This window comes from Panulirus ornatus, chromosome 52 (assembly GCF_036320965.1).
Source record: "Panulirus ornatus isolate Po-2019 chromosome 52, ASM3632096v1, whole genome shotgun sequence".
NCBI lineage: Eukaryota > Metazoa > Arthropoda > Malacostraca > Decapoda > Palinuridae > Panulirus > Panulirus ornatus.
In genome coordinates, this window is record NC_092275.1 from 19038374 (window position 1) to 19062309 (window position 23936).

The 23936-nt window shown below is 46.6% G+C and overlaps 1 protein-coding gene across 3 annotated transcripts in view; it reads left to right on the forward strand.

Moving 5' to 3' along the window:
• The window catches only part of LOC139765125 (uncharacterized), a 1132594-nt gene that overhangs the window by 880251 nt on the left and 228407 nt on the right, over positions 1–23936 (forward strand). For all 3 annotated transcript variants that reach the window (XM_071692317.1, XM_071692316.1, XM_071692314.1), the window contains one exon: positions 20629–21030. In XM_071692317.1, the coding sequence (XP_071548418.1) occupies positions 20629–21030 (402 nt within the window). The remainder of the gene's footprint in view (positions 1–20628; positions 21031–23936) is intronic.

The window sequence follows — 23936 nt, forward strand, 5'->3', positions numbered from 1 at the left end:
ATTCCCATGAAATTCATCTTTACACATTCGTGTATCACTACTAACTCTACTTACGTCTTGTATCTGCCATCTGTAGCCTACTGATGGTAGAGGAAAGTCCTTGTCGTCCTGTCATCCTTCGAGGAACCATAACTACTTCTGTCGTTTTCTTGATCTGTGGGTCCGTCAGGTGGTGGTCCGCCGGGGTAAGAAGAGGCTCCACTCTAGTCAGTAGTCCAGCTTGGGAAAGGAGGAGGCAGGAGGGAAACTGCTCTTTGGGGGGCTCGAGTCTCTCGTGTTGCTCTGTATCCATGGAGCTTGATCATAGAAAGCCATATACCAGCTTTCTGACTAATGTGTGACAAAAGTGTAAGCGTTGTGTGAATCTTACGTATGAGAGAACTGCACACACCATGGGTGCGTGTTTCACACATGCGAGAGTTGCGTATATTTCACGAAGGATTAGGTCTATATCCACCATGGTTGGGTGTTTCACAAATGCGAGAGATGTGTAAATTTCACGTAGGAGAGCTCGGACTGCTTACACCATAGATGGTACTTCGAGGCGTGTACCATGACTCCTTCTTCACCTAAATCCTTCGTTAACCAACATTCCTTGTGCCCGGATGTTGTTCATCAAGCGTAATGAAAGCGAATCACTGACAAGGCAGGTAATGGAGGGAGAAATTGATTTGTTCCACGGTGTAAGGCAGACAGCAGGAAGTGGCTTTGTACTCAATCATTTTTTTCTTTTTTCTTTTCACTTTCATTGCTTTATTTACCACCGCCCTCAACATTCTGGCCTGGGCAAGACATTACACGTTCTCGACAAATTGACTGTAATCGATGTTGATACAGAGATGGGTGTGTACGGTTGCACTTAGTTACATCACTGAGGTTCGTAAAGCTCGGGTGCAGGAGTTGGACGTCTTCAAATACATCCATGCCAGGGAAGTAGTTACAGAGTTTGTGAAAGGTGGAGGTCGCAAGTCGTTGATAAAGGGTCATTTCATTACACCGTGTGCATATATTTGTCGCCATTAGACATATAGTAATTTGGGCACACTATATGATTATTTTCGACCCTGCCAGATGTATCTGTGCCCCATTTTGCCCCTATCTATTATAGTATAATAGCAGTCTTGTGTATACCACCAGTCATGGTACTTAATGCTGGTAATATCTGGTTTCTCAACATCGGTTAGGTACAGCTAGTTACCCTAGGGCTTCACGTATTACTATTAAAACATTACTTTTCCTTCCCTAAGTTCGAGCTCTCACTCTCGTTCGAGACAGGGCCTCTTTGCCCATTTGTCGACATGACGATCGAATCCAGTGTGAGAGAAAAGAATCAAGTCCTCTGTCTTTAAAGGTTCGGAGGAGGTTCTGTATGTGACTGACAGTGGCATTACATACTGCTTTAAGACACTTGAGAGAGATGAGATCTGCTATAGAATCAGATATGACGATGGCGCAATACGAGTCTTTCATTATCTTTGGATCCACAATGCCTCACTTTATATTGTTGTCGTCCAGTTGTTGAGAGGTGCACTGGTCGCTTCGGTACGCCCACATCCCCTCTCCCGTTATGACTCGCACACAGCACAGTCTGTTCCCCCTTGTAAGGAGTCAGTGTCATAGGTTACTCATAAGGTGTTGAGAATTGCTCCGATCCTCTTTTTGGACGCCTGAAGCCTTGTTTGTGTTAGCTTCGGTGATCTTCCAGGGGGTGATGATTAACGAGGGAAGGGCCTGCAGTTATGAGAGAGTTCGTATCCCAGAGGTTGAGGTATATAGTGTTGAACCATGTTTGGTAATATTTGTGTATTACCTAATAAGAACGTGACTCTGTGTGATGGAAATACGAGGGCTGCTGTGAAGTCTCACGTGACCTGTGGAGCTGGGGGCAAGGGTAGGTCAGTTAAGGCACTTTCTTCCCACGACAGTAATGAGAAATTGAACCCACGTCAGTGATGAAGGGGGAGTGACATTTCGGTTATTACTTTTATTGATCTAATATGTTATACAACAACGTGGGATAAACCTAATTGTATAATGTGACCACAGTTGGTCTTGGGGACGTAATTTTTAAGGGGTCGTGAGAGTTTCGGAGACGGTGTGGTGGAAGACGCCCACTGAGGGCGTTGATCTCATTTCCTCAAGGGCGGCTGTGCCCATGGTAAGGCATGGCCGGGAGGGGCAGCTCTGTTTTGGCTGGATATGACACTTTTTTTGTACAGTCGACATGGATGAATGTTTACTTGTGGTGTTCCTCTGTGAGTTTCTGATATCTTCCACTATCATAAACAGCCTCGAAAGGACCCAGTGATTTGTTGCTGTTTGAATTCCTTTGTATTTTGTTATGGTTAATTTTTTTCCGTCGTAATAGTATTTAGTGGGAAGGATATACACAAATATGAAGGTTTGAACAGTAAGTTTCTGGAACAGAAAGCGATATGAACACATTTCCTGCCTTCCTTACAATGGCGTGAATGGATTCTGCTTCGTTGAGCTGTTGTGTGCTATGGGTGACACTGCTGCCCTACCGCTTCCCACATTGAAGTGGATCACCTAATGGGGCACATTACATAGCTGCCCCAGCCCCCTCCCACGCTGGAGTGAAACACCCCATGGGGCGCATCTCACCGCTGCCCTAACCCCTTTCATGATGGAATGGATCAATTTCTTGATTCATATCACATTGCAGCTCAATCCCGCTGGAGTGCATCACTTGCAGCCCTACCCCATGGGGTACATCACACTGCTGCTCTTATCCCTGGAACACATCACACTGGAGCTCTACCCCGTGGGGCCCGTCACACTGCAGTACCCCTGAGGGTACAGTTCACAGTAATCTCTCCTTCTCTAAGTCTTCGACTCTTCCTACTGTATCAGTAACATTGTACTGTGTTGACTCCATCTCTCATTATATTGGCTACAACCTCTCCTACGCTATGTGCCTCCTTCCTTCCTCCCACACTGTAACTCCTCTCATTCCACGTAGTGACTACACTTCCCTACACATGGTAACTCATCTCTCGCTGGATATTATCTTCCTACACTTTACGTTGTGGTTCCACGCCCCTTGACGTTGGTTGTGTGGCTCACTCTTCCTTTCCACTTATTCTTCTGCCATTTATGGACTCCCTCCCACACAGCGGGTGGTTCCCGCTCCCCTGGTGGTAACCCCCTTCACTCCTTTGGAATTCTCTTCTCCTCCTCCTCCTCATGTGGTGATCCCCTCCGCCTCTTCGTAGCAGTAGTTGTAGTGATTACCCCTCCCTGTGTAACTTTGGAGTTACCCTCCATGTGTCGGTCCCTGTACGCATGGCTGTTCAAACCTTCGCACTAGGGGCACTCTCCTGTAGTAGTAGTAGTAGAAGGAGGAGGAGGAGGAGGAGGGAGGAGGAGGAGGAGAAGCTTTCCCACTACACACACGTTGGTGAATGTAATACTGTAAACATCGATTATACAGAAGGTACGGGGGGGTTCCGGTAAGTCGAGGAAGGTCTTAATGTTGGATGATACTGCGGTGTATTGGGGTTCCCCGGACCCGTGTGTAAGGCGAACGTGAATGTATTTTTGATGGCGATGTCTTATAGCGATTCAGGGCGTGACAGCGGCGACTTTTGTGATGCAAAGTGCCTTGTCAGTAGGTGACGTAATGCGACGGAAGGGGGAGGGTGAGTGTTTGTAGCACCATAATGTCGTGCGAGAGACCATTCCGTTCCCCCTTCCTCCCCAAACAGACAGACAGACAGTGTGATAGATGACAGACAGACAGTGTGATAGATGATAAAGCAACAGCCTCGTCAGTGAAAACCGAGCGGGTGGAAGATATTCATGTTGGGTTTTCACTGTTCTTTTTAAGATCGGAAGCTCCGATGATCAGTTCAGTGATCGTGTGGGAAGAGAGTTAGTAATAGGGAGGACTAAATCTGGACAAGGACACGGCGAAGTAAGTTCGTGGCAGAACATCCTACACATCTGAGAGAGTGATTGAGATTATTCTTATCACTCTGTGTCTTTTAGCTGGTAAATAAAGAACTGGCAAGGGTTGAGTTTATTCAGTGAATATGAATCATACAAATCGAAGCTCTGTGAACCTTGATACTCGATCTGTAACCTGTCAATATGAATCATACAAATCGAAGCTCTATGAACCTTGATACTCGATCTGTAACCTGTCGATATGAATCACACAAATCGAAGCTCTATGAACCTTGATACTCCATCTGTGACCCTTCAATATGAATCACACAAATCGAAGCTCTATGAACCTTGATACTCGATCTATGACTCGTCAATATGAATCATACAAATCGAAGCTCTATGAACCTTGATACTCGATCTGTGTCTCGTCGAATGACAGTTTTGACCACGGTGTGTGACCTGAGGTGTGGTGGTGTTTAAGGGCCGCCTTGTCTCGCCGCATAGTCGGTAACGCCAGGCAGGATTGGGTGGTGTGTCCACTCAAGGGAATCATTGTGGTCGACGATGATCATGCAGCGCGACCCAAACCCCCGATGATTCAAACGACAGGGAACCCTCCCATTGTCTTAACCACTGTTTCCCTTCCTTCCCTTTTGGTTCACAGGCATCCGTTATGTATGTATGAACGGGTGGGGGAAAGGGGGATCATTTAGTACTGTGTATGGGGGTCCACGGGAGATGGACATCTCCTATATTCACCATGAAAGAGACCCCCCCTCCCTCCTCTCTCTCTCTCTCTCTCTCTCTCTCTCTCTCTCTCTCTCTCTCTCTCTCTCGAGTCGGAGACATGCGTCATTCTTCCCTGCGACGGGTGATGTCGGTCACGCTCACCCCATTCTCTCTCTCTCTCTCTCTCTCTCTCTCTCTCTCTCTCTCTCTCTCTCTCTCTCTCTCTCTCTCTCTCTCTCTCTCTCTCTCCCGTTCACTTTCCGTGGGAGTCCGTGGCGATGAATCAACAGGGCAAGGTTCCTGTTTATGAACGGAGTCGGCTCCAGCTTGTTGTGCGTCGGTCGGTATTGCCTCTCTCTCTCTCTCTCTCTCTCTCTCTCTCTCTCTCTCTCTCTCTCTCTCTCTCTCTCTCTCTCTCTCCCTCCCTCGATCCCTCCCTCCCTCCCTCCCTCGATCCCTCCCTCCCTCCTTGGGGGTGTGTTGCGTGGATTGTGTCACTCGCGGTTCTTAAATAGGATGTAGGTTTCCAACTCGAGCTCAGTCATGCGCCATTTTGTCTCAGTATCTGATTTTGAGACGACCCTGAGTTAACAGCAGGTTAATGGCTTCACTCTATAGAGTCTGTCTTTCGTCCCGCACTCCTCTTTGTTATATATACATTCCAATGAGTCCATGGGGAAATGAAGCCCGATAAGTTCCCAAGTGCACTTTCGTGTAGTAATCACATCATCATGGGAGATACAAGAAAAAAATATGTCATATATATATATATATATATATATATATATATATATATATATATATATATATATATATATATATATATTTCCCTGGGGATAGGGGATTAAGAATACTTCCCACGTATTCCCTGCGTGTCGTAGAAGGCGACTAAAAGGGGAGGGAGCGGGGGGCTGGAAATCCTCCCCTCTCGTTTTTTTTTTTAATTTTTCCAAAAGAAGGAACAGAGGGGGCCAGTTGAGGATATTCCAAAAAAGGCCCAGTCCTCTGTTCTTAGCGCTACCTCGCTAACGCGGGAAATGGCGAATAGTTTAAAAGAAATATATATATATATATATACACACACACACACACACACACACACACACACACACACACACACACACACACACTAGAGGTGGGGCCCCATGAGTGTAAAAGTCCCTCTCCATGAAGTACAAATACGTAATTACATATGTGATACTTTAGACATGTGACATATGCGGAGGATGTCTGAAGAATGATTAACCAAGGGGATCTACGTAACAGAAGTTGAGGGAGTAAGTGGGAGAAGGAAGACCAAGAGGGAAACAGAAGGATGAAGTGAATGAGGCTTTCAGGTGCCACGTCCTGAACATTCTAGAGGCGTGCATGGATAAAGCAAAGTGGAGCGATGTGTTATACAGGGGGCAACGTGCTCTCAGTGGGCGAAATTAGGGCATATGAAATGGTCGGGGTAAACTGCGAAAAAAGATTACACCACGAGTGAAAAGTCATCTTTATGCAGGCTGTATCACTGGGAGTGCAGTCTCGTCAAAGAACTTCTCACTCCAAAGGAGTCCCCACTTCCATGCTACTGGAAATGGCGCAGCATCTTATTGCAGGGTCCTCAGGAAAAGGGATGTGCGTAACACAAGGATCTTTCCTAGAAAGAGGTCCTGTGTGTGTGTGTGTGTGTGTGTGTGTGTGTGTGTGTTATCAGACGCCGCCTTCTTGTGGTTACACCGCAAGTTTAAAGTCACCTTCGGCGAGGTTGTATCATCGGAGTTCAATCTCGTCCATGTTCTCACTCCAAAAGAGTCAGTCTTTTCCCTGTTACTGATTGTAGCGCTGGGTTCGTACTGCCGGAGCACGTGAAGAATGGGACCTGACGTTACAGTAATGATAAAGAAATGATAATGATAATAAGATGGTAATGTTGATAATAATTTTAATAATGATAAAATGATAATAGTGATAATGAGAATAGAAATAATAATGATAGTTATAATTCTAATATTGATTATTATTATAATAATGATAATGATAGACATACGTTCGTTTGTTTACTTGCCTGTGGCAACGAAGTGACCAAATGAATTGAGTGACATGGCGAGTGTCAGGCAGGCGGCGTTGGTCGGCCCAGGTAAATAAGGTTACCTGGCGAAGGTTGGCCAGGTGGTGGTCAATGCTCCCTCCCTCTCACCACCCCCCCCCCCCCTCTCCACCTCCTCCCGGAGCCTTAGGCCCCACGCACAGTTGTAACCCCATACCTACACCTCCCCATCCTCTCTACCTGTATTACTAGTGCAGATCCTATACTCTATACCCATACCTCACCCCGAGGCCGCCTGTACCGCCTGCTGCCACACACACACTCCACCTCACCACCTCACCCCACAACCCTGCTACTGCTGCTGCTGCTGCTGCTGCTACTGGTTCCCTGACAGCCGCCCGTTATTACCGCCTTTGGTGATGGTTTGGTATGTTGCTTGTTGGCTGACGGTCAGCGTCGCGTCTGGGAGACTTGAAAACACACTAGTCGATATTAAGAGATCATGTGAGATACCTTTTTGGCGTCTTCCTTTCACTCAAGACCAATGGGGCATTTTTGGAGAAGAGGGGGGCCATGTTAGTCACTTAATAAAAAGATGGTATTAGTCTATTACCTTTTGGGTTATGATGTTTGGTAACGGGTCGTGATGTAGAGCTTTGACCTTTGCATTACTACAGCTACAGGGAAGGTCATGCTGTCAGGTTGTTGTACAAGGTAAATACAGGCGCTTGAGATGTGCTAGATAGAGGGAGGGAGGAAGAAACGGCGGCGAACTTTGGTATGTGTCTTAGGGAATGGAAGTGATGTCGGGCTGTGGCCGCTGAGTCGGAGCTGACCACTCCACTCTAGGCCATCCATGTTCGCCTGGGATCTCTCTCTCTCTCTCTCTCTCTCTCTCTCTCTCTCTCTCTCTCTCTCTCTCTCTCTCTCTCTCTCTCTATCGACGAAATGCAACATCACCAGGACCTCGCGGAAAAGCCACTCATTTTATGCATCATTCACCTGCGATCAACGAAACTGTTACTTGACTGGACTCCCCCCCCCCCTTTCCCCCCTCGCAGGCGTACTTCACCACAGTGTGAGAATGAGGAGTTACGTGCTCCTTTGGAGGAAGAACATGCGACACCCCTTTGCAGTCGTCAGGTTGAAATTCTCGGGAATCACACAAAAACCATCGACATTCTCGAACTGTTCAGGAGATCGACAGGGGAGTAATGCCATCTACTTGAACGGAATGAGTGTCATGTATGCGACGCCTCACTCCTCAATCTTGGAGTCGTGTGGAAGGGCTCCGTCCCTCGAGGCCTGGCGGCAGTTCAACCCAGTGTTGCAGCGGAAGTCATAGACGCCGCAGCAGCGTTACTCGCTCGTTAGTTTGTTCGCCACAAACAGGGCCGTATATCCCCCTAAGTGTTTCCTGGTGGCTGAGTGGAGCCTGTTGCTGCCACAGTGAGTGTCCGGCGTCCACACACACACACACACACACACACACACAGTGCAGTGGTTAGCGTAACCATCCACCAGTCTTACGGTGCCTAGTTCCGAGCACCGGAGAGGGTAGCTCGCCCACGGCCAGCCGAGCTATTCATCCTACCCCTCTGGGGTTGGCTGATAAACGGGCATCTAGTGTAAACTTGGGGGTTTGTGTAATCACCTGTTAGTAATTATCTATTTGTTCAGTACAAGGGAGGGAGTCCTACACACCCTTTTTTAAACTTTTGTTTTTTGTCCAAATCCACAGTTTCAATTACTCTTATGTTATAAATGTGTTTCATTGCATCTTTTCTGACAAGTTTCTTGTTTCACTTCACATCACGGCCTCCGGATGTTCTGTATGTGCATCTATCGAAGAACGCATCACTCTAGACGTCAGACTGGTTTGAAACTACATCGTGATCAGATCACCCTTGACTCTTCTTTTCTTCTGTGGTCGACAAATTTAAGGCATGTGACCATTTCCTACAACCCATGTCTCCAGATTCTGGCCCCATCTTCATTGCCTTCCTCTAAACTTACTCTGTTAGTTCTATGTGCTTTTTTCCCTTATCGGCCCACAGCCAACCCAGCTGTTCATCTACTTACTCTGTCACCTTGGGATCATCTGCAGATATACTCAAATACGAGTCTAATCCTTCTGGTAAGTCATTCACATAGATCAAGAAGACCAGTAGTCCCAGTAGAGTACCCTGCAGCACGCCACTCGCGACCTTCAACCGTTTGGAAAAGGCTCCTTTGGCATGGGTCAGTTGTTCCCTTCCACTAAGATATTCATCCACCATCGAAGGAATCTTTTACCTTATGCCTGCATGGAGATCCAGCCTCTTATGTGGTAGTGTCAAATGCTCTTTGGCAGCCCAGATACTGACGATGATCCACCCTTGCCGTCTCTCTTGTCTAATATGGAGCTCACTTTCTCATGGAAATCCAAGAGGTTCGTCACACATGACCTGGTTTCCTTGAAGCCGTGTTGTTTCACACTTGGGTAGTTTCTCCCATGCAGGAAGTCGCCAATTTGCTCTCTGATTATCTTTTTTTAGCATAGTGCAGACCACACTCGTTAGGGAAACTGGTTTGGTCTTCAGCACATCCTCCCGGTCTCCTTTCGTAAAGACAGGTATGTCGTTTGGTCTCTTCCACTCCCTTAGCAAATCTTACCATTCTCCTGGGATGTCCCGAAGAATATATCAAGCGGTTTGTCGAATGTATCTTCACTCGTCTTCGACACATATGGGGAAATTTCATGAGTACCATGAACTTTGTATGGGTCAAAATCCTTTTAGCATTTTGTTTATATCCTCTCTATACACTTCATTGTTTTTCCAAATATCTTATTTCCCATTATGTGTCACCGGTGTTAGGGCTATAGTGTCTTCTACTCCAAATATACTTTTGCACTTGTCTTCCAGTTCCTTGCACTTGTCTTCCAGTTCCTCTCATATCCCTTATCCTGAATAGCTGCTCTTTAACGGAGAATCTGCTCCTGACCAAGTTTCCTTTTTTCTTTTATTCCTCCATACTCCTTCCTTGCTCTCATATACCTCACAGATATTGGCTGGCTGGAGTGTAGCCTACATCTTCGTCTCAGCACATCACGAAGCTCCTCCGCATTTGGACATCATATATTGAGCCTTTTCCTCCACTCTCTTAACTCTTCGTCTGTATTTAAGACTAAGTGTACCTATGTTCCTTCCTTGTAGATTTTACACAACATTGCACATCAATGCCATAGTTCCTGGCTACTGTACTCCATTTAACTTGATTATGTTATTATAGAAATTGTTAACTTGTCTGTCTGGTGTCCACGACTATGTCTTCTGGGCGAGTCTGGTCCCATCTTATTTCACATCCTCATTCCCTATAAAGTGAGACTCAAGCATTGTATGATCTCTTATTCCAATTGGTGCGTCGTATACAATACTCTCAATTACCATTCTACAATGTGAGAAAATAAGCTCGTAGTCTTGATAGGGTGTGTCTATGAATATAGACTTGGTACATCCACATGGTTAAGAGACGGGACAACACGAGTGTAAAACACTCTCCCCATTGTACGCAAATTGTCATCACATACACGCCCAGCTGCTAGACCGCTAGACAATACGGTGACTCAATAAGACGGAATATGCATCACTGAAACACTAGACTTCAGAGGGAGCGAAAGAGAAAACACTGCGTTTGGTCTGGTGTGTTTTAGATACGTGAGTTAAGCATGAGGTGGGAATTTTTTAATACGTTCTTATGTCATATATACTTGTAACACGGAGGTCGGGTAGATAGTGTGTGTGTGTAATCTTGGCTTCACAGCAGAGGAACGGTTGCTGCAATACACCAGTCACTCATACATCATACACAAGCACTGTGTGATGGGAATGTACGTCCGCTTGAAAACCTACGTTGGGGGAACTGTGTTCGCTTTTAAAAACCTGGTTTGGGAAGATATATCCGCCGAAAAAGCTATACTGGAGGAATGCTTACGCTTAAAATCCTATCATGGGAAAATGTATCCGCTTGAAAATCTATGATGGGGGAAAATAGACCCGCTTAAAAAGCTAAAGTGGGAAAATATGTCCTCCTGAAGACCCATTAATGGGAAAGTATTTCCACTTATATACTAAGGATGGAAACGTTTGTTGACCCGTGGAAGAAGACGAGGCGAAGGAAGTGAGGTTGAAATCGGTGAATGAAGACCGCTTTTGAGGGTGGGAGTGAAGTGTGGGTGTGGTGGTGTGAGGGTGGGGATGAAGTGTAGATAGGGATGAAGTGCGAGTGTGGAGGAGGGTGGGGATGAAGTGTGGGTGTGGAGGGTGGGGATGAAGTGTGGATGTGGAGGGTGGGGATGAAGTGTGGATGTGGAGGGTGGGGATGAAGTGTGGATGTGGAGGGTGGGGATGAAGTGTGGGTGTGGAGGGTGGGGATGAAGTGTGGATGTGGAGGGTGGGGATGAAGTGTGGGGTGTGGAGGGTGGGGATGAAGTGTGGGTGTGGAGGGTGGGGATGAAGTGCGGGTTTGGAGGGTGGGGATGAAGTGTGGGTGTGGAGGGTGGGGGATGAAGTGTGGGTGTGGAGGGTGGGGGATGAAGTGTGGGTGTGGAGGGTAGGGGAGGAAGTGTGTGGGGTGTGCTAGTGTGAGGGTGTTGTAATCTGGGTGTAGTGATGGTGGTGGTAAGGAGGCCTGGGAAAAGGCTCATCCTGGGGGATTAAAAGTAATGACAGGAACTGGGGTTACCCCTGTTGTGGTGGTGCACCGCCGGGGGCCAGGTCAGGTGATGAGGCGCCACCCGCTCCTCACCCCGCCAACCCCCCAGCAGGTAGTGGCCAGTGTCCCGAGGTACTGTTGTCTGTTGTAGGTGGCCAGAGTACCGTTGTCCGGGTACTGTTGCTGGAGGGTAGTGAGGTCCAGGTACTGTTGTCTGTTGCTGGAGGGTAGTGAAGTCCAGGTACTGTTGTCTGTTGCTGGAGGGTAGTGAGGTCCAGGTACTGTTGTCTGTTGCTGGAGGGTAGTGAGGTCCAGGTACTGTTGTCTGTTGCTGGAGGGTAGTGAAGTCCAGGTACTGTTGTCTGTTGCTGGAGGGTAGTGAAGTCCAGGTACTGTTGTCTGTTGCTGGAGGGTTGTGAAGTCCATATACTGTTGTCTGTTGCTGGAGGGTAGTGAAGTCCAGGTACTGTTGTCTGTTGCTGGAGGGTAGTGAGGTCCAGGTACTGTCCTCTGTTGCTGGAATGTAGTGAGGTCTATCTACTGTTGTCTCTGTTGACTCTGTTTAAATTAAGAGTACTTTTTTCCGACAATATTTTCAGGACTCTCGTAACCATGACGTAACTCATCACGACCATATTGGAGTAATGGTGTCTGGTTCTGTCACTCGGTTATTTGGTAATTAGATCTGCGGTTGCTAACCAAGCAGCACCCAGAAGACCACATTGACCCACACGCAGCGCCCAACAGACCACCACGTCCCACACAAAGCACACGACCGGGCCACCACGTCACACACGCAGCGCTCATTGGGCCACCATGTCCAACACGCAGCGCCCGACGGACCGCCATGTCCCACACGCAGCACCCGACGGGCCACCATGTCCCACACACAGTGCCCGACGGGCCACCATGTCCAACACGCAGCGCTCAACAGGCCACCACATTCCACACAGGCCATCATTTTCCATCTCAGACAGCACCCAACAGGCCGCCATGTCCCACACGCTGCGCTCGATAGGCCACCACACTTACAGCACCTTATAGACCACCACACACACACACACACACACACACACACACACACACACACACACACACACACACACACAGCACTCAACAGGCCACAACGTCCCTCAGAGGTTGTGTAAACTTAAGGAACTCAAGGACTGGCCAAATCTGTATATTTTTCCCCATTCCACAAACATACTATAAAACATTTTCGTGTTTTGCCAAACTCCTACAGTCAGTCTTCTTTCAAGACGAAGGCCCCCATGTTATTTAAAGAAAAGTCTTTTTTTTTTCCTTTTTTTATGCCTCCATCGGGCCTGACGTTGATCATTGCATTCAAGAATCCAGAAGCGATAAATTCGAAAATGGTCGTGTGATTACCAATTTCGAGTGTATCTTAATGGGGAAGAATGTCAAGTGGGTACTTTTAAGATATTATATGTTCGTTGATTATATTGGCTTCTCTGACGTATGATGTTCCCTGACCGTGACTTATACCGTGGTTACATAGGGCTGGTTGATAAGGGTCGTGTTGTGAGTACATCTGCGGCGGACGTGGTGAGTTTGAGGGGGAGGTGCGGTGCTCGGTCGTGGTGCAGTGTGGTCGAGTCAGCTCATCAGTAGCAGCCTTGACTGACGCCTTCATCCTACACTCACGCTGGCACACATCATCTACCGACTTATTATCATCAACTCCCGTTGCGTGAAGATAGACTTAAGACACACACACACACACACACACACACACACACACACACACACACACACACACACACTCAGGTCAGTCATACTCATACTCAGGCCATGTGCAGTTTGCTGAGGCGAAACGTGAGCATCCATGCTTATGTGCTTGTCCACATTAACAGTTTCTCTGACCTCTGTGTGTTACGTAGGCTGTTGGCTCATTAACGCTCATCTAGCTTGAGTAAACGCAACGAGAAGTGAAGGTAGCAGTTAGCGAGGTAGCGCCAGGAACTGGCGAAGGATGGCATCGTTTGCTCACGCCCACTCTCAAGGTGGTGTGTATAATGTACAGAAACCAGAGTGCTGCCCTCCTCCCACAGTCAAGCCACACAGACCCTTCCCCGGTTACTCCTGACCACTGCATGGGTGGGTCTAGGTTCAGCACTTGCTCCTTCTAAATAACGAATCGCTCCATTTCGCTTAATCCCACGCATGCCTCTCCTCCTCCTGAAATATTTCTTCGGCTCCGGTAACTTGGAAGCCTTTCTCTCTCACTCCATCTCTTCTGTCTCTCCCACCCTGTTGGTCCCTCCATGTCTGATACATATATCCTCCTAGTCTCTCTTCGCTCATCCTCCCATATTTTCATACCATTTCAACACACCTGATCCTCTGTCTCTGTCTGTCATCCTCCGCTAGCTACCACGCATCTCACACTGTCATTCCTTACATGAATCAGCCATCCGTCTCACATCATATATTTGTCCTCAGGCATTTCCTTTCCAGCATGTCCACCTTCCTCCGCTCTTTTGCGTTCATGGCCCATGATTCGCGCCCATACAACACCGTCGGGACTCGTATGCCATCGAGCATACCCGTCATTGCCCTCACAGACAGTGCCCTCTTCTTCCACACATTCTTCAGTGCACCTAAGACGTGTGCGTCCTCCATGTAGTGCGAAGGGAATTGTTTCTACTTGTGCTTATCTGACTGAACTCGTCAACGTACTGTGATGTCTCTTCAGTTCCCATAGTCCCCTATGCTGCTACACCCACTCCTAGGTATCTAAATCCTTCCAGCTCCTCCCTCCCCTTCCTCCCCACACAGATTCGCTCTCAAACCAACCAGCCAGCCAACCTCGCCCCTCAGGAGCTAAACCTTATCACCTTACTTTTCATAACACTGACTTTCAACGCTCTCCCTTCACACCTTATGCCAGACTCGGTCACCAGCTCCTGCGTCTGCCACCTGTTAATTTTAACGCCCGTTGACTTGACCCCTCAGACGTAAACGGTGGAAGAAAAAATAAGAAAATAATCATGAATCTCAGGGAGTTTTGGCTTGTATCAACAGGCACTAATGGAGCAAGGGGGAAAAAATAGAACACGATCAACACGGGGGAAAAAGTTGTTCTGTTTACATTGAAAACCTCGGCCGACCCTGGCCTCAGCCCCACAGCCGGGTGGCTTACGTCATGTGCCCAGGATAGAGTCGTCGTAGAGAGAGAGAGAGAGAGAGAGAGAGAGAGAGAGAGAGAGAGAGAGAGAGAGAGAGAGAGAGAGAGAGAGACTCGTTTTAATGATCTTCCGACGAGACCATTTTGCTCATATTCATTCCGTTCATTGTGCGCACGCACGCACGTGTGTGTGTGTGTGTGTGTGTGTGTGTGTGTGTGTGTGTGTGTGTGTGTGTGTTAAATTACTAAATGTGTTACGAGGAGAGAGTTTTATACTCCTGTCGCCCCATCTCTTAACCTTGTATGTATGGACCATGTCTTTACTCCTATGTGTATACACACACTCACACACCCCAGCTTAGGCCAGGTATCCATTTATCGACCAGCCCCTAGGGGAGGATGTACAGCAGGGATTGGCTGTGGGCCCGACTGCTGTTTCCCGTAGAGGCGCTGGAGATGCCTTAAAAACGTCATTCTTTAAGATAAAATCATATAGTTCCAAATTATTCTGAGAAACCAGATGCATCTTAGCAGAAATGTAAACTTCTTCCTCAAGTACGATCAGATAACGTAAAGTAAACCAGATCTAGAACGGTTTACACATTAGACATGTTCACAATACATCGTGCACTAGGTAGAATTGTCATCGTTCATTAATTGAGACCGACAATGTATCGTTCAGATAGTAATGAGTGAGATGGGAGGTTGAGGGAATACCTCGAGCGTTACGTTAGTAAATAGAAACAAACCGATACACTACGAAAATAGACAAGAAAATATCTGACTCTCTCTTAGCCTTTTCTTTAATCAGGATTCCTACACACACACACACACACACACACACACACATATATATATATATATATATATATATATATATATATATATATATATATATATATATATATATATATATATATATATATATATATATATATATTCCTTTGAGTCCACGGGGAAAAGGAAACACGAAAAGTTCCAAAGTGCACTTTCGTGTAATAATCACATCATCACGAAAGTGCACTTGGGAACTTTTCGTGTTTCATTTTCCCCGTGGACTCAAAGGAATATCTTGATCACGCGCAAAACTGTAATCCTTTCCAATATATACATATATATATATATATATATATATATATATATATATATATATATATATATATATATATATATATATATATATATATATATTTATACACACACAGACACACACGCCACCTTGAGCGGGCACAGCAACTATGAAATCGTGTCAGACTTAGACCGTAACAGTGTTGTAACAATAGTGGCATGAGTTGGCAATGCTACTTGCACGTCCTCACGTCTGTCCCCAGTGAGTCACGGACCAAAAGCTTAACCTCTGACGGCAGATAGAGAATGTGTGCCTTGGAAAACATCGGTCCTTTAAAAAAAGAAAAACCTCAGATGCTTTAGGTAACACCAGTGAAGAAAAAGCCTATAGAAAGCACTGGTCCTTTAAGAAAAAAAAAAGAAAAACGTCGATCCTTTAAAAACGCTGATGCTTTAGAAAACACGGGTCCTTTAAAAAAAGCGCCGATGCTTTAGGTAACACCAATCTGTCAAAGAAAAAAATAGAGTCAGTAGAAAACACCGATCCTTTAGAAAACACCGATACCTTAGAAAACACCGATTCTTTAGAAAACACCGATCCTTTAGAAAACACCAATCCTTTAGAAAACACCAATCTTTTAGAAAATGTTCAAAGTAATGGCATGAAAAAAAAATATAGTCTGTGTTTCTTCTTTCTAGCGGAGAATAGTTTTATGGCTCATTGTAAAACAGATGACGTTTCATATCTGTCAGATTTGGGAGCGGGAAGTGAAGTTCTTTTGTCAAGATTCATAATTCGCGTCAGAAATTTGGACTGAGGCGAGATTACACTTGGAAATATAGTGCGTATACATAACAACATATTCAAGAGTATGAGATGAACAGCGTTTGGTATGTGTCTGTCTGCACTCGCCATCAGGAGGGATGACAGTGCCAAACTTGATCCACTTCTTTAAAAGATAAAGTTTTAGAGGATTTTTTTCCCCTTTTTACGTTTTTGGATTATATTTTGATATTTTGAGTGGGGGGAGGTCGGTAGGTGCGGTATAGATTAGATGCGACAGTGGCAAACGTGGCATAGATAAGACCTGCTGGTGGTGGCAGGTATGTTATGCTTAAAACTTGGCAGTGGCAGGTGTGTCATAGCTAAGGCCTTGCAGTGGTATGTGTGGTACAGAGAACGTTAGCCCTCCAGTGGCAATCGTGGCATAGATAAGACCTAGTAGTGGCAGATTTAAGGCCTGGTAGTGGCTTATTAGTGGGAAGTGTGGCATAGTGTAGACCAGTCAGTGACAAGAGAGACGAGGGTAATTCCTGCTAGCGGCAGATGCTACACAGTCAAGCCTTGAAAGTAGCTGGTGCGACATGATTAAGACCTGGTAATGGCAGATGCGACACTGTCAAGCCCTGAAAGTGGCTGGTGCGACATGATTAAGACCTGGTAGTGGCTCGTGCGACATGATTAAGACCTGGTAGTGGCTCGTGCGACATGATTAAGTCCTGGTAGTGGCAGATGCGACACTGCCAAACCCTGAAAGTAGCTGGTGCGACATGCTTAAGACCTGGTAGTGGCAGATGCGACACTGCCAAGCCCTGTAAGTGGCAGGTGCGACATGATTAAGACCTGGTAGTGGCTCATGCGACATGATTAAGACCTGTTAGTGGCAATGCGTCATAAGACCTGGTAGTGGCAGATGCGACACTGTCAAGCCCTGAGAGTGGCAGGTGCGACATAATTAAGACGTGGCAGTGGCCGATACGACACAGTTAAGCTCTGAAAGTGGCATGTGCGATATAATTAAGACCTGACAGTGGCAGGTGCGACGTAATTAAAACCGGGCCGTCGCTGATTTCCACAGGTTCTCAAAGCCTTTGGGGATGTCGGCTTCTCCTCAGAGCAGGCCTGTTTGGGTGAGCATTTACCAGAACCAGTTTTTTCCTTTTTATTGTGTCTTATTTTTTGGGAAAATGTCCCATGTTTGGCTGATGTATGTATAAGGAGGGTGTTGAACCCTGTTATGTCCGAGTGCTTCAACTCTTGCATGTGTTTCCCAAGATTCCTTGCATACCGAAAGACTGTTCTTAGGATTCGCCTTCTTCGGTACCTTAGGTTTCGAAGATTCGCCATACCCCTGTGTCTTTGAAAAAAAAAGAAAATCTCTGTTATTCATTTACGTAAGGATTGCCCTCTCGTTGATCCAAATGATCAAAGTAGGAATACACCAGCTCCAAGTGATGTTCTTGCCACTTGGAGTGAATTGGTTGGCTCTAGTTCATGTCTGCAGTGTACACGTACGTAATTGGAAGGTATGGACTACAGCCAAAATCTATTTCTTGTGCCGAGAGCATCATTACCACCTGTGCTTATCTGCGCGTGATGCTAGCCATCCCTTCCTTATTGTGGCTATTTGAATAGCGTCCCCCGCACTTACAGGCTGCAGTTAGTGTTGCTCCCCCTGATAAGGAGGATGCTGTCTGCAGGGCGTTGCATATGCAGTGTCTTTTTCTTCTTTTTTTTTAAGTAACTGTCATTTACTGCTCGCTATGTCAAGTTCTTATATAAAGATGTAGTAGTTTCTTTAAAGGCGCTATATAGAGGACTGCATCTTATGATGTCTGAGCCACAATTATGATTATTTCGTATCATGTTCATGAATAGATCCTCTTTTTTTTTTTTTTTTTTTTTTTTTGCTTAAGTTAGGGGTCAGTCCAATACCAACCGTTGTGGTGATTTAGTTTTTTTTTTTAAGCTTTTCATAGAGAACGGGGCAAAAAGTATTTTCCGTGTTGTTTGGTTACCTTAGACTTGATTGAGGGCGTTCAGTCAAGGTGATAGCTATTGATATATTTAAGTGCGTGTGGGAGGTGCGTCGAGTGTGTGGATAACTTCACATCCAGGAGAGAGAAGGACAGACATAGGGAGAAAGTGTCGAAGCCTTTGAGAGAGAGGTTTAATTGACTCACTGTCTTGTTATCTGACGAGTTTTGACTCTACTGAGATACTGGCAGATATGGGGATACTACTATTTGACGAGCCACAGAATAGAATCATACGTGTGTGGAAGCTCTTTTGTCGACGCCGGGACGAAGTAAGAATATCAGATTCCGTCCTTTGCTGTTGGGGTTATTGTCAGGCCCCAGTGTGATGACGGACGAGTCGAGACAGCTGGGACACGGGCTATCACACTGAGGATCGCCGGGCCTTCCCCGAAGGGTTCGCTTGGCCTTACCACACCACCTCCCTCCCTCCTCTTCCTCCCCACCACCAACCAGAGGGGACTGCATAACTCCCTCCTCCTTACCGCTTGCCTGAGGGGAAGCGCATAACCCGACCCGCTCCTTCCCTCCCTCCATCATTCCTCCTCCTCCGTCTTCGGGATAATTATATAGAACTATTATCTTACCTTTTAAATTGCCCTGGTTCGCCCAGGGACATTTCTTATCTATAATGTTCATCGTTTCGCCCCACCTGTGGGTATAGAAGTGACAGGACTTTGATTTCTTCAGTTCATATCCCTTTCGTATGCTCTCAATTCCCTCAAAGAATTTGTTTCGAGGTGAGGGAATGGAAGGGTGTGGTGCTAACATCATACGGTAGACGGTTGACGTGTGGCAAACTATTTGCTGTCTAATTCGATAATCTTAAATGGGCTTCGCTTAGTGTAGACTCTCCCAATGGTTATGGCGTTAACTGGATTCGACCTGTGTGTGGCAAGGGTAAGCGGATGATTCCATGGCGGGGGCGAAGTTAAGCGAACCGCTGTGTGACGGGGCGAGGGTAAGCGAACCGTTCTGTGACAGGGCGAGGATACGCGTATCGCTATATGACGGGGGCAAGTGTAAGCGAACTTTTGTGAGACGGAGGCGAGGGTAAGCGAACGGTTTTGTGACGGGGCGAGGATAAGCGGATCGCTTTGTGACGGGGGCATGTGTAAGCGAACCTTTGTGAGACGGAGGCAAGGGTAAGCGAACCGTTGTGTGACGGAGGCGAGGGTAAGCGAACCGTTGTGTGACGGAGGCAGGTGTAAGCGAACCACTGTGTGACGCAGGCGAAGGTTTGATAATCTTACAGTGCCCTCAGTCAGGTTGGACGACAGCCTGGGTGGCGCTGAGTGATCCAGGTGACACACACACACACACACACACACACACACACACACACACACACACACACACACACACCTCTACAGCTCTTACTTTCTGTTGAATTACTTAAGGTAAGGTGGCAGACTCGAGAAAGATACTCGAGAAACAGGTGTCTGAATTCGAGAGGGGGTGTGAAGACTACATTTCCCTGCTACAAGAGGTGATGCAACATTGGGCTTCAGTAAGCCTTAGAAGGTCCTTGGTCACACCAGGACTTCTTCATTGCTATTGATCCTGGCGTAATTATAAGTAGGATATATATATATATATATATATATATATATATATATATATATATATATATATATATATATATATATATATATATATATATATAGACGTTTCGTATATCACTCATCTGTACTGTATATCTTTGATGCTCAGGAGCTGTGTTGTAAGTTAACACATTTCATCATTGTTATTGTATCTAAGCAGGTGTGTGTCATATGTGCTATTTGTGTCATTCGTCACTGATGTACACAGACTGTGTGTTGTCTCTTATTACAATCTTACGCAAGTGTCTTGAGTGCGTGGTGTCTGCTGTGTGTGGCACGCCAGTGTCTTGAGTGTGTGTTGGCTGGTGCTGTGTGTGTCACGCTAGTGTCTTGAGTACGTGGTGTCTGCTGTCTGTGTCACGCCAGTGTCTTGAGCGTGTGTTGTCTGCTGCTGTCTTTATCACGCTAGTGTCTTGATTGTGTGTTGTCTGCTGTGTGTGTCATGCTAGTGTCTTGATTGTGTGTTGTCTGCTGTGTGTGTCATGCTAGTGTCTTGATTGTGTGTTGTCTGCTGTTGTGTGTGTCACGCTAGTGTCTTGACTGTGTGTCGTCTGCTGTGTGTGTCATCAGTGATGTGGCTGATCGTGTCCTCAGTGATTAACTTTATGTAATTCTGTCCACAGTGGTGAAAGTAGCCGTGAGCGCCGGTGCTCGTGGCAGCCGCAGGGCAGCAGCGCCTCAAGTGGCACTCCGGAGTCCGCCAGTGAGGCTAGTGCTGCGGCGCCTGAGGGCACGAGCCCCTCGCCTTCCCTGAGTGGGTCCAGGGCGTCGCAAGGGACGGTGGAGTTGAGCTTCCCGAGAAACACCGGTGCCAGGTCGTCTCGGCGGTCACCCTTGCCACGGTACCCGTCGGCGGAGAGCCTCACCTCCTTCGCCGAGTCCCTAGTCAGCCCGGGGGGCGCCTCCTCCTCCTCCTCCTCGCTGGTGCCGGCCAAGAGCACGCCCCTGCTGCACCAGGATGCTTCCCAAGCCCAGGGTTTCTCAGCCAAGCGGCCAAGCGTGAGCGCCGCCCTGCATGCCTCCAGGTAACACCAGTCTCTCCTTGGGATGTTTGTGTAACACGCAGGCAATCAGGCCCCTCCTCACGCTCTCGTAACCGCGGCTGGTGAATGTTGCCCCTGTGCTTGCTCGTCTCTTTGTTCGTGCCTTGGAGCTATGAGAGTATCTTAGAAACAAGCATTGTTACAGTCCATCTCAAAGGAAGAGGACTTCTAATCTTTCTAACTGCTGTCTTAGCGCTTTGATTGGTAATCTGAAAAGGCTTTGAATTTCTCCTTAACTCTTATTTCTTTAAGGATCTTGAATCTCTTAGTCTTATCAGATAATAGGTTTTTTTTTTTTTTTTTTTTTTTTTTTTTAGAAGAGTTCCTGTAGTGATAACCTTCATGTTACTCATGTTTGTTCATCTTCTGTGACAGACTCTCCATAGTCCCTTATCGTCGCCCAAGATACGAAAATTTTTGACATTGTGGCGTTTCTTTTATTTGGGTTTCTTAGCAGGAGGGGGGAAAGTGGGGGAGTAGATTGAACTGGGAAGGTAAAGTGGAGGAACAGATGATAAATGTAGAGTGGGAGTGGTTTGTTAGAGGCGCGTTTTCTGTTCTGTGTTTATTACACTTCAGCATTTGGGGGAAGGCAGGTGTACTGATGCTCGTCGGTTGAGTAAAAAGGATTTTAGCCAAGTTAGGGCTAAGAATTGTACTCGGTCCATTTTCGTTATTGAGTCTGGATCAACCTCTCTCTTTTTTTCTTTTTTTTTTCGTCCAAGTCGTGTTCCTCAGGATTCTATCCTGTCTTGTACCGTCTTCTTCTCTTTTGAACTCGTGACCATTTTTTCATCTCGACAGTTAGCCCAGATCACTAGTACACTGGTGACTCAGCTCTGCATTCTTCCCCCCCTCAAAGGTCTGCTCTTGTACGTCTATAGCTTTTCTGAAGCCGTTTAAGCCATCTCGTACAGCTGTAGGAATGAACACCGCATCATCGTCTAGGATACTTCGATACACAGGAGTCTGGAGAGGAGCTTATTCCTAAGAACGTTCTTGTAAGCCCTCGGGGCATCGTCTGGCGTGGTAGCTAAGCCCAGAAGCACTCTTGACCTCATCGCGTGGTGACCATGGGCTCCCGCCTGCGGCAGAAAGTTGTGTTGTGTATCTCTTCTTTCTTTTTTGACCTTCCCTCTGAAGAACACGGAGACGATAGCCCATCTTTTGTTGAGGATTTTGTGGCGAACCTGACAGTCACGGTCTGGAACATCGCCAGAGTCAACATCTTCATCGACACCGTGGGATAACGTCCATTCGGGCAGGGGTAGACATACTATCACGCATGCTGCGTCACATCACGTTGCACTTACGACCATCTGGTCCCGGAGTATCCATCCCAGCAGACCACAACAACTCTGGATACAACCTGTCGAGGCAAGTGGAGGGAGCGAGCGAGCGATCCCTTCGGCCCAGAGTGCACTAGTTAGCTAGCAGTACCAACACAGGGTCCTGATTTATGATCATCAAGTACATTCTTTCAGCACTCGTTGTTATGCAATTGAGGCTGAAAGATCGAGTCTTGCTAGCTTCGGGTTCAGCTCATTTTCGTGTGTAATCCTCTTTTTGCGCAGGTGCTTCCAGTATGAGCCTGGAGTGCGCAGTACAGGAGCCGCTGGTAGGACAACAACACCTTAATGATACTGCGGTTTATCCTTGACCTTTTTCTCGTCAGTACCAAATGGAGATTGAAGCCAGTGGTATTCCCCTGACGAGAAGCTTCAATGAGCATGATGCGGCTTTGGAAACGGGAATCAATGAATTCTAATGGTGGTGACCTTAGTCATTTATAAGGGTTCTTCGGGCTGAACTTCAGTCTGTAGTGTAACATTGCTTCGATGTGCATCCAGACTGGTATCTGTGAGCCACACTGGCGCTGAGATTTTCACCGAGACAACATTTCTGGTTATGGTTTTATGTGATGGCCTTCTTGATCGTTCACTCGACTTCCAGGGACTGTACTTGGGGTGTCTTACAGCACGTACGAGTACCGTATGAAGACACATTTCGTCCAATGTACTTTTGTGGACCTGTGTTCTTACCTCAGCACCACACTGTAGAGCTAAGGTATAGAATGGTCATGGCAACTGTCAGCGACGCATGTGTATCGTTACACATATCAAGTTCCGCTTGCTGGTGAAGGATGCAATAGCACCAACCGTGCCAAATTACTCCCTCAGATGCCAGGCCTTGCATTAGAGGGTGAGGTGGAAGGCATCCAAGTGTCTCGTCCTCTATACATTTATAGAGCGATCGTGTTTCAGATGCCTCTTACCTATGACCCCACTCTCAGTCCTTTGCATGCCGGCTTCAGATGTGATATTTTTAACTGTGTCTGACAGATATACGTCGTTTATGATTGACAGATGTGTGTGTGGTAACGTTTTGAAGCTTCCGTGATTCTAAGATTAGAGGGTTCTTCCATCACGCTCTAGCATTACCTGATAGCAGGAGAACATTTCGTTATATTTTTTTGTGATGTCGGTCCTCTGTCCGTTACATGTTTACGGTTCCTTCGGTGTTATAGCATTGCTCATGTGGCATCTCATTATCCACAGATTTGGGAGTGTAGTCACTGTATATTTTGCACAATTCTCAAAGACACTTCACGTTTATCACGCATCCAAAGACAGCTGTTTTCTTACGTTTCGAAATATACATTTATTTTCAGAATATGGAAAACTTCGTCTCCCCCATCAAGTGCAGTTTTATCACCAGTTATTTGCAATTAGAAGAGTTTTTCGTACAGAAATATGTAAATATAACTAAATTGGATCATTTTTGCGCCCATGTTTAGCGTGTCGGTATTCGGCAACCTGGACGCGTTTGCGCAATATAACACCAGAGGCCTTGGGTCACTTCTGGTTGGCTGCAGATGCGCTTGGTAA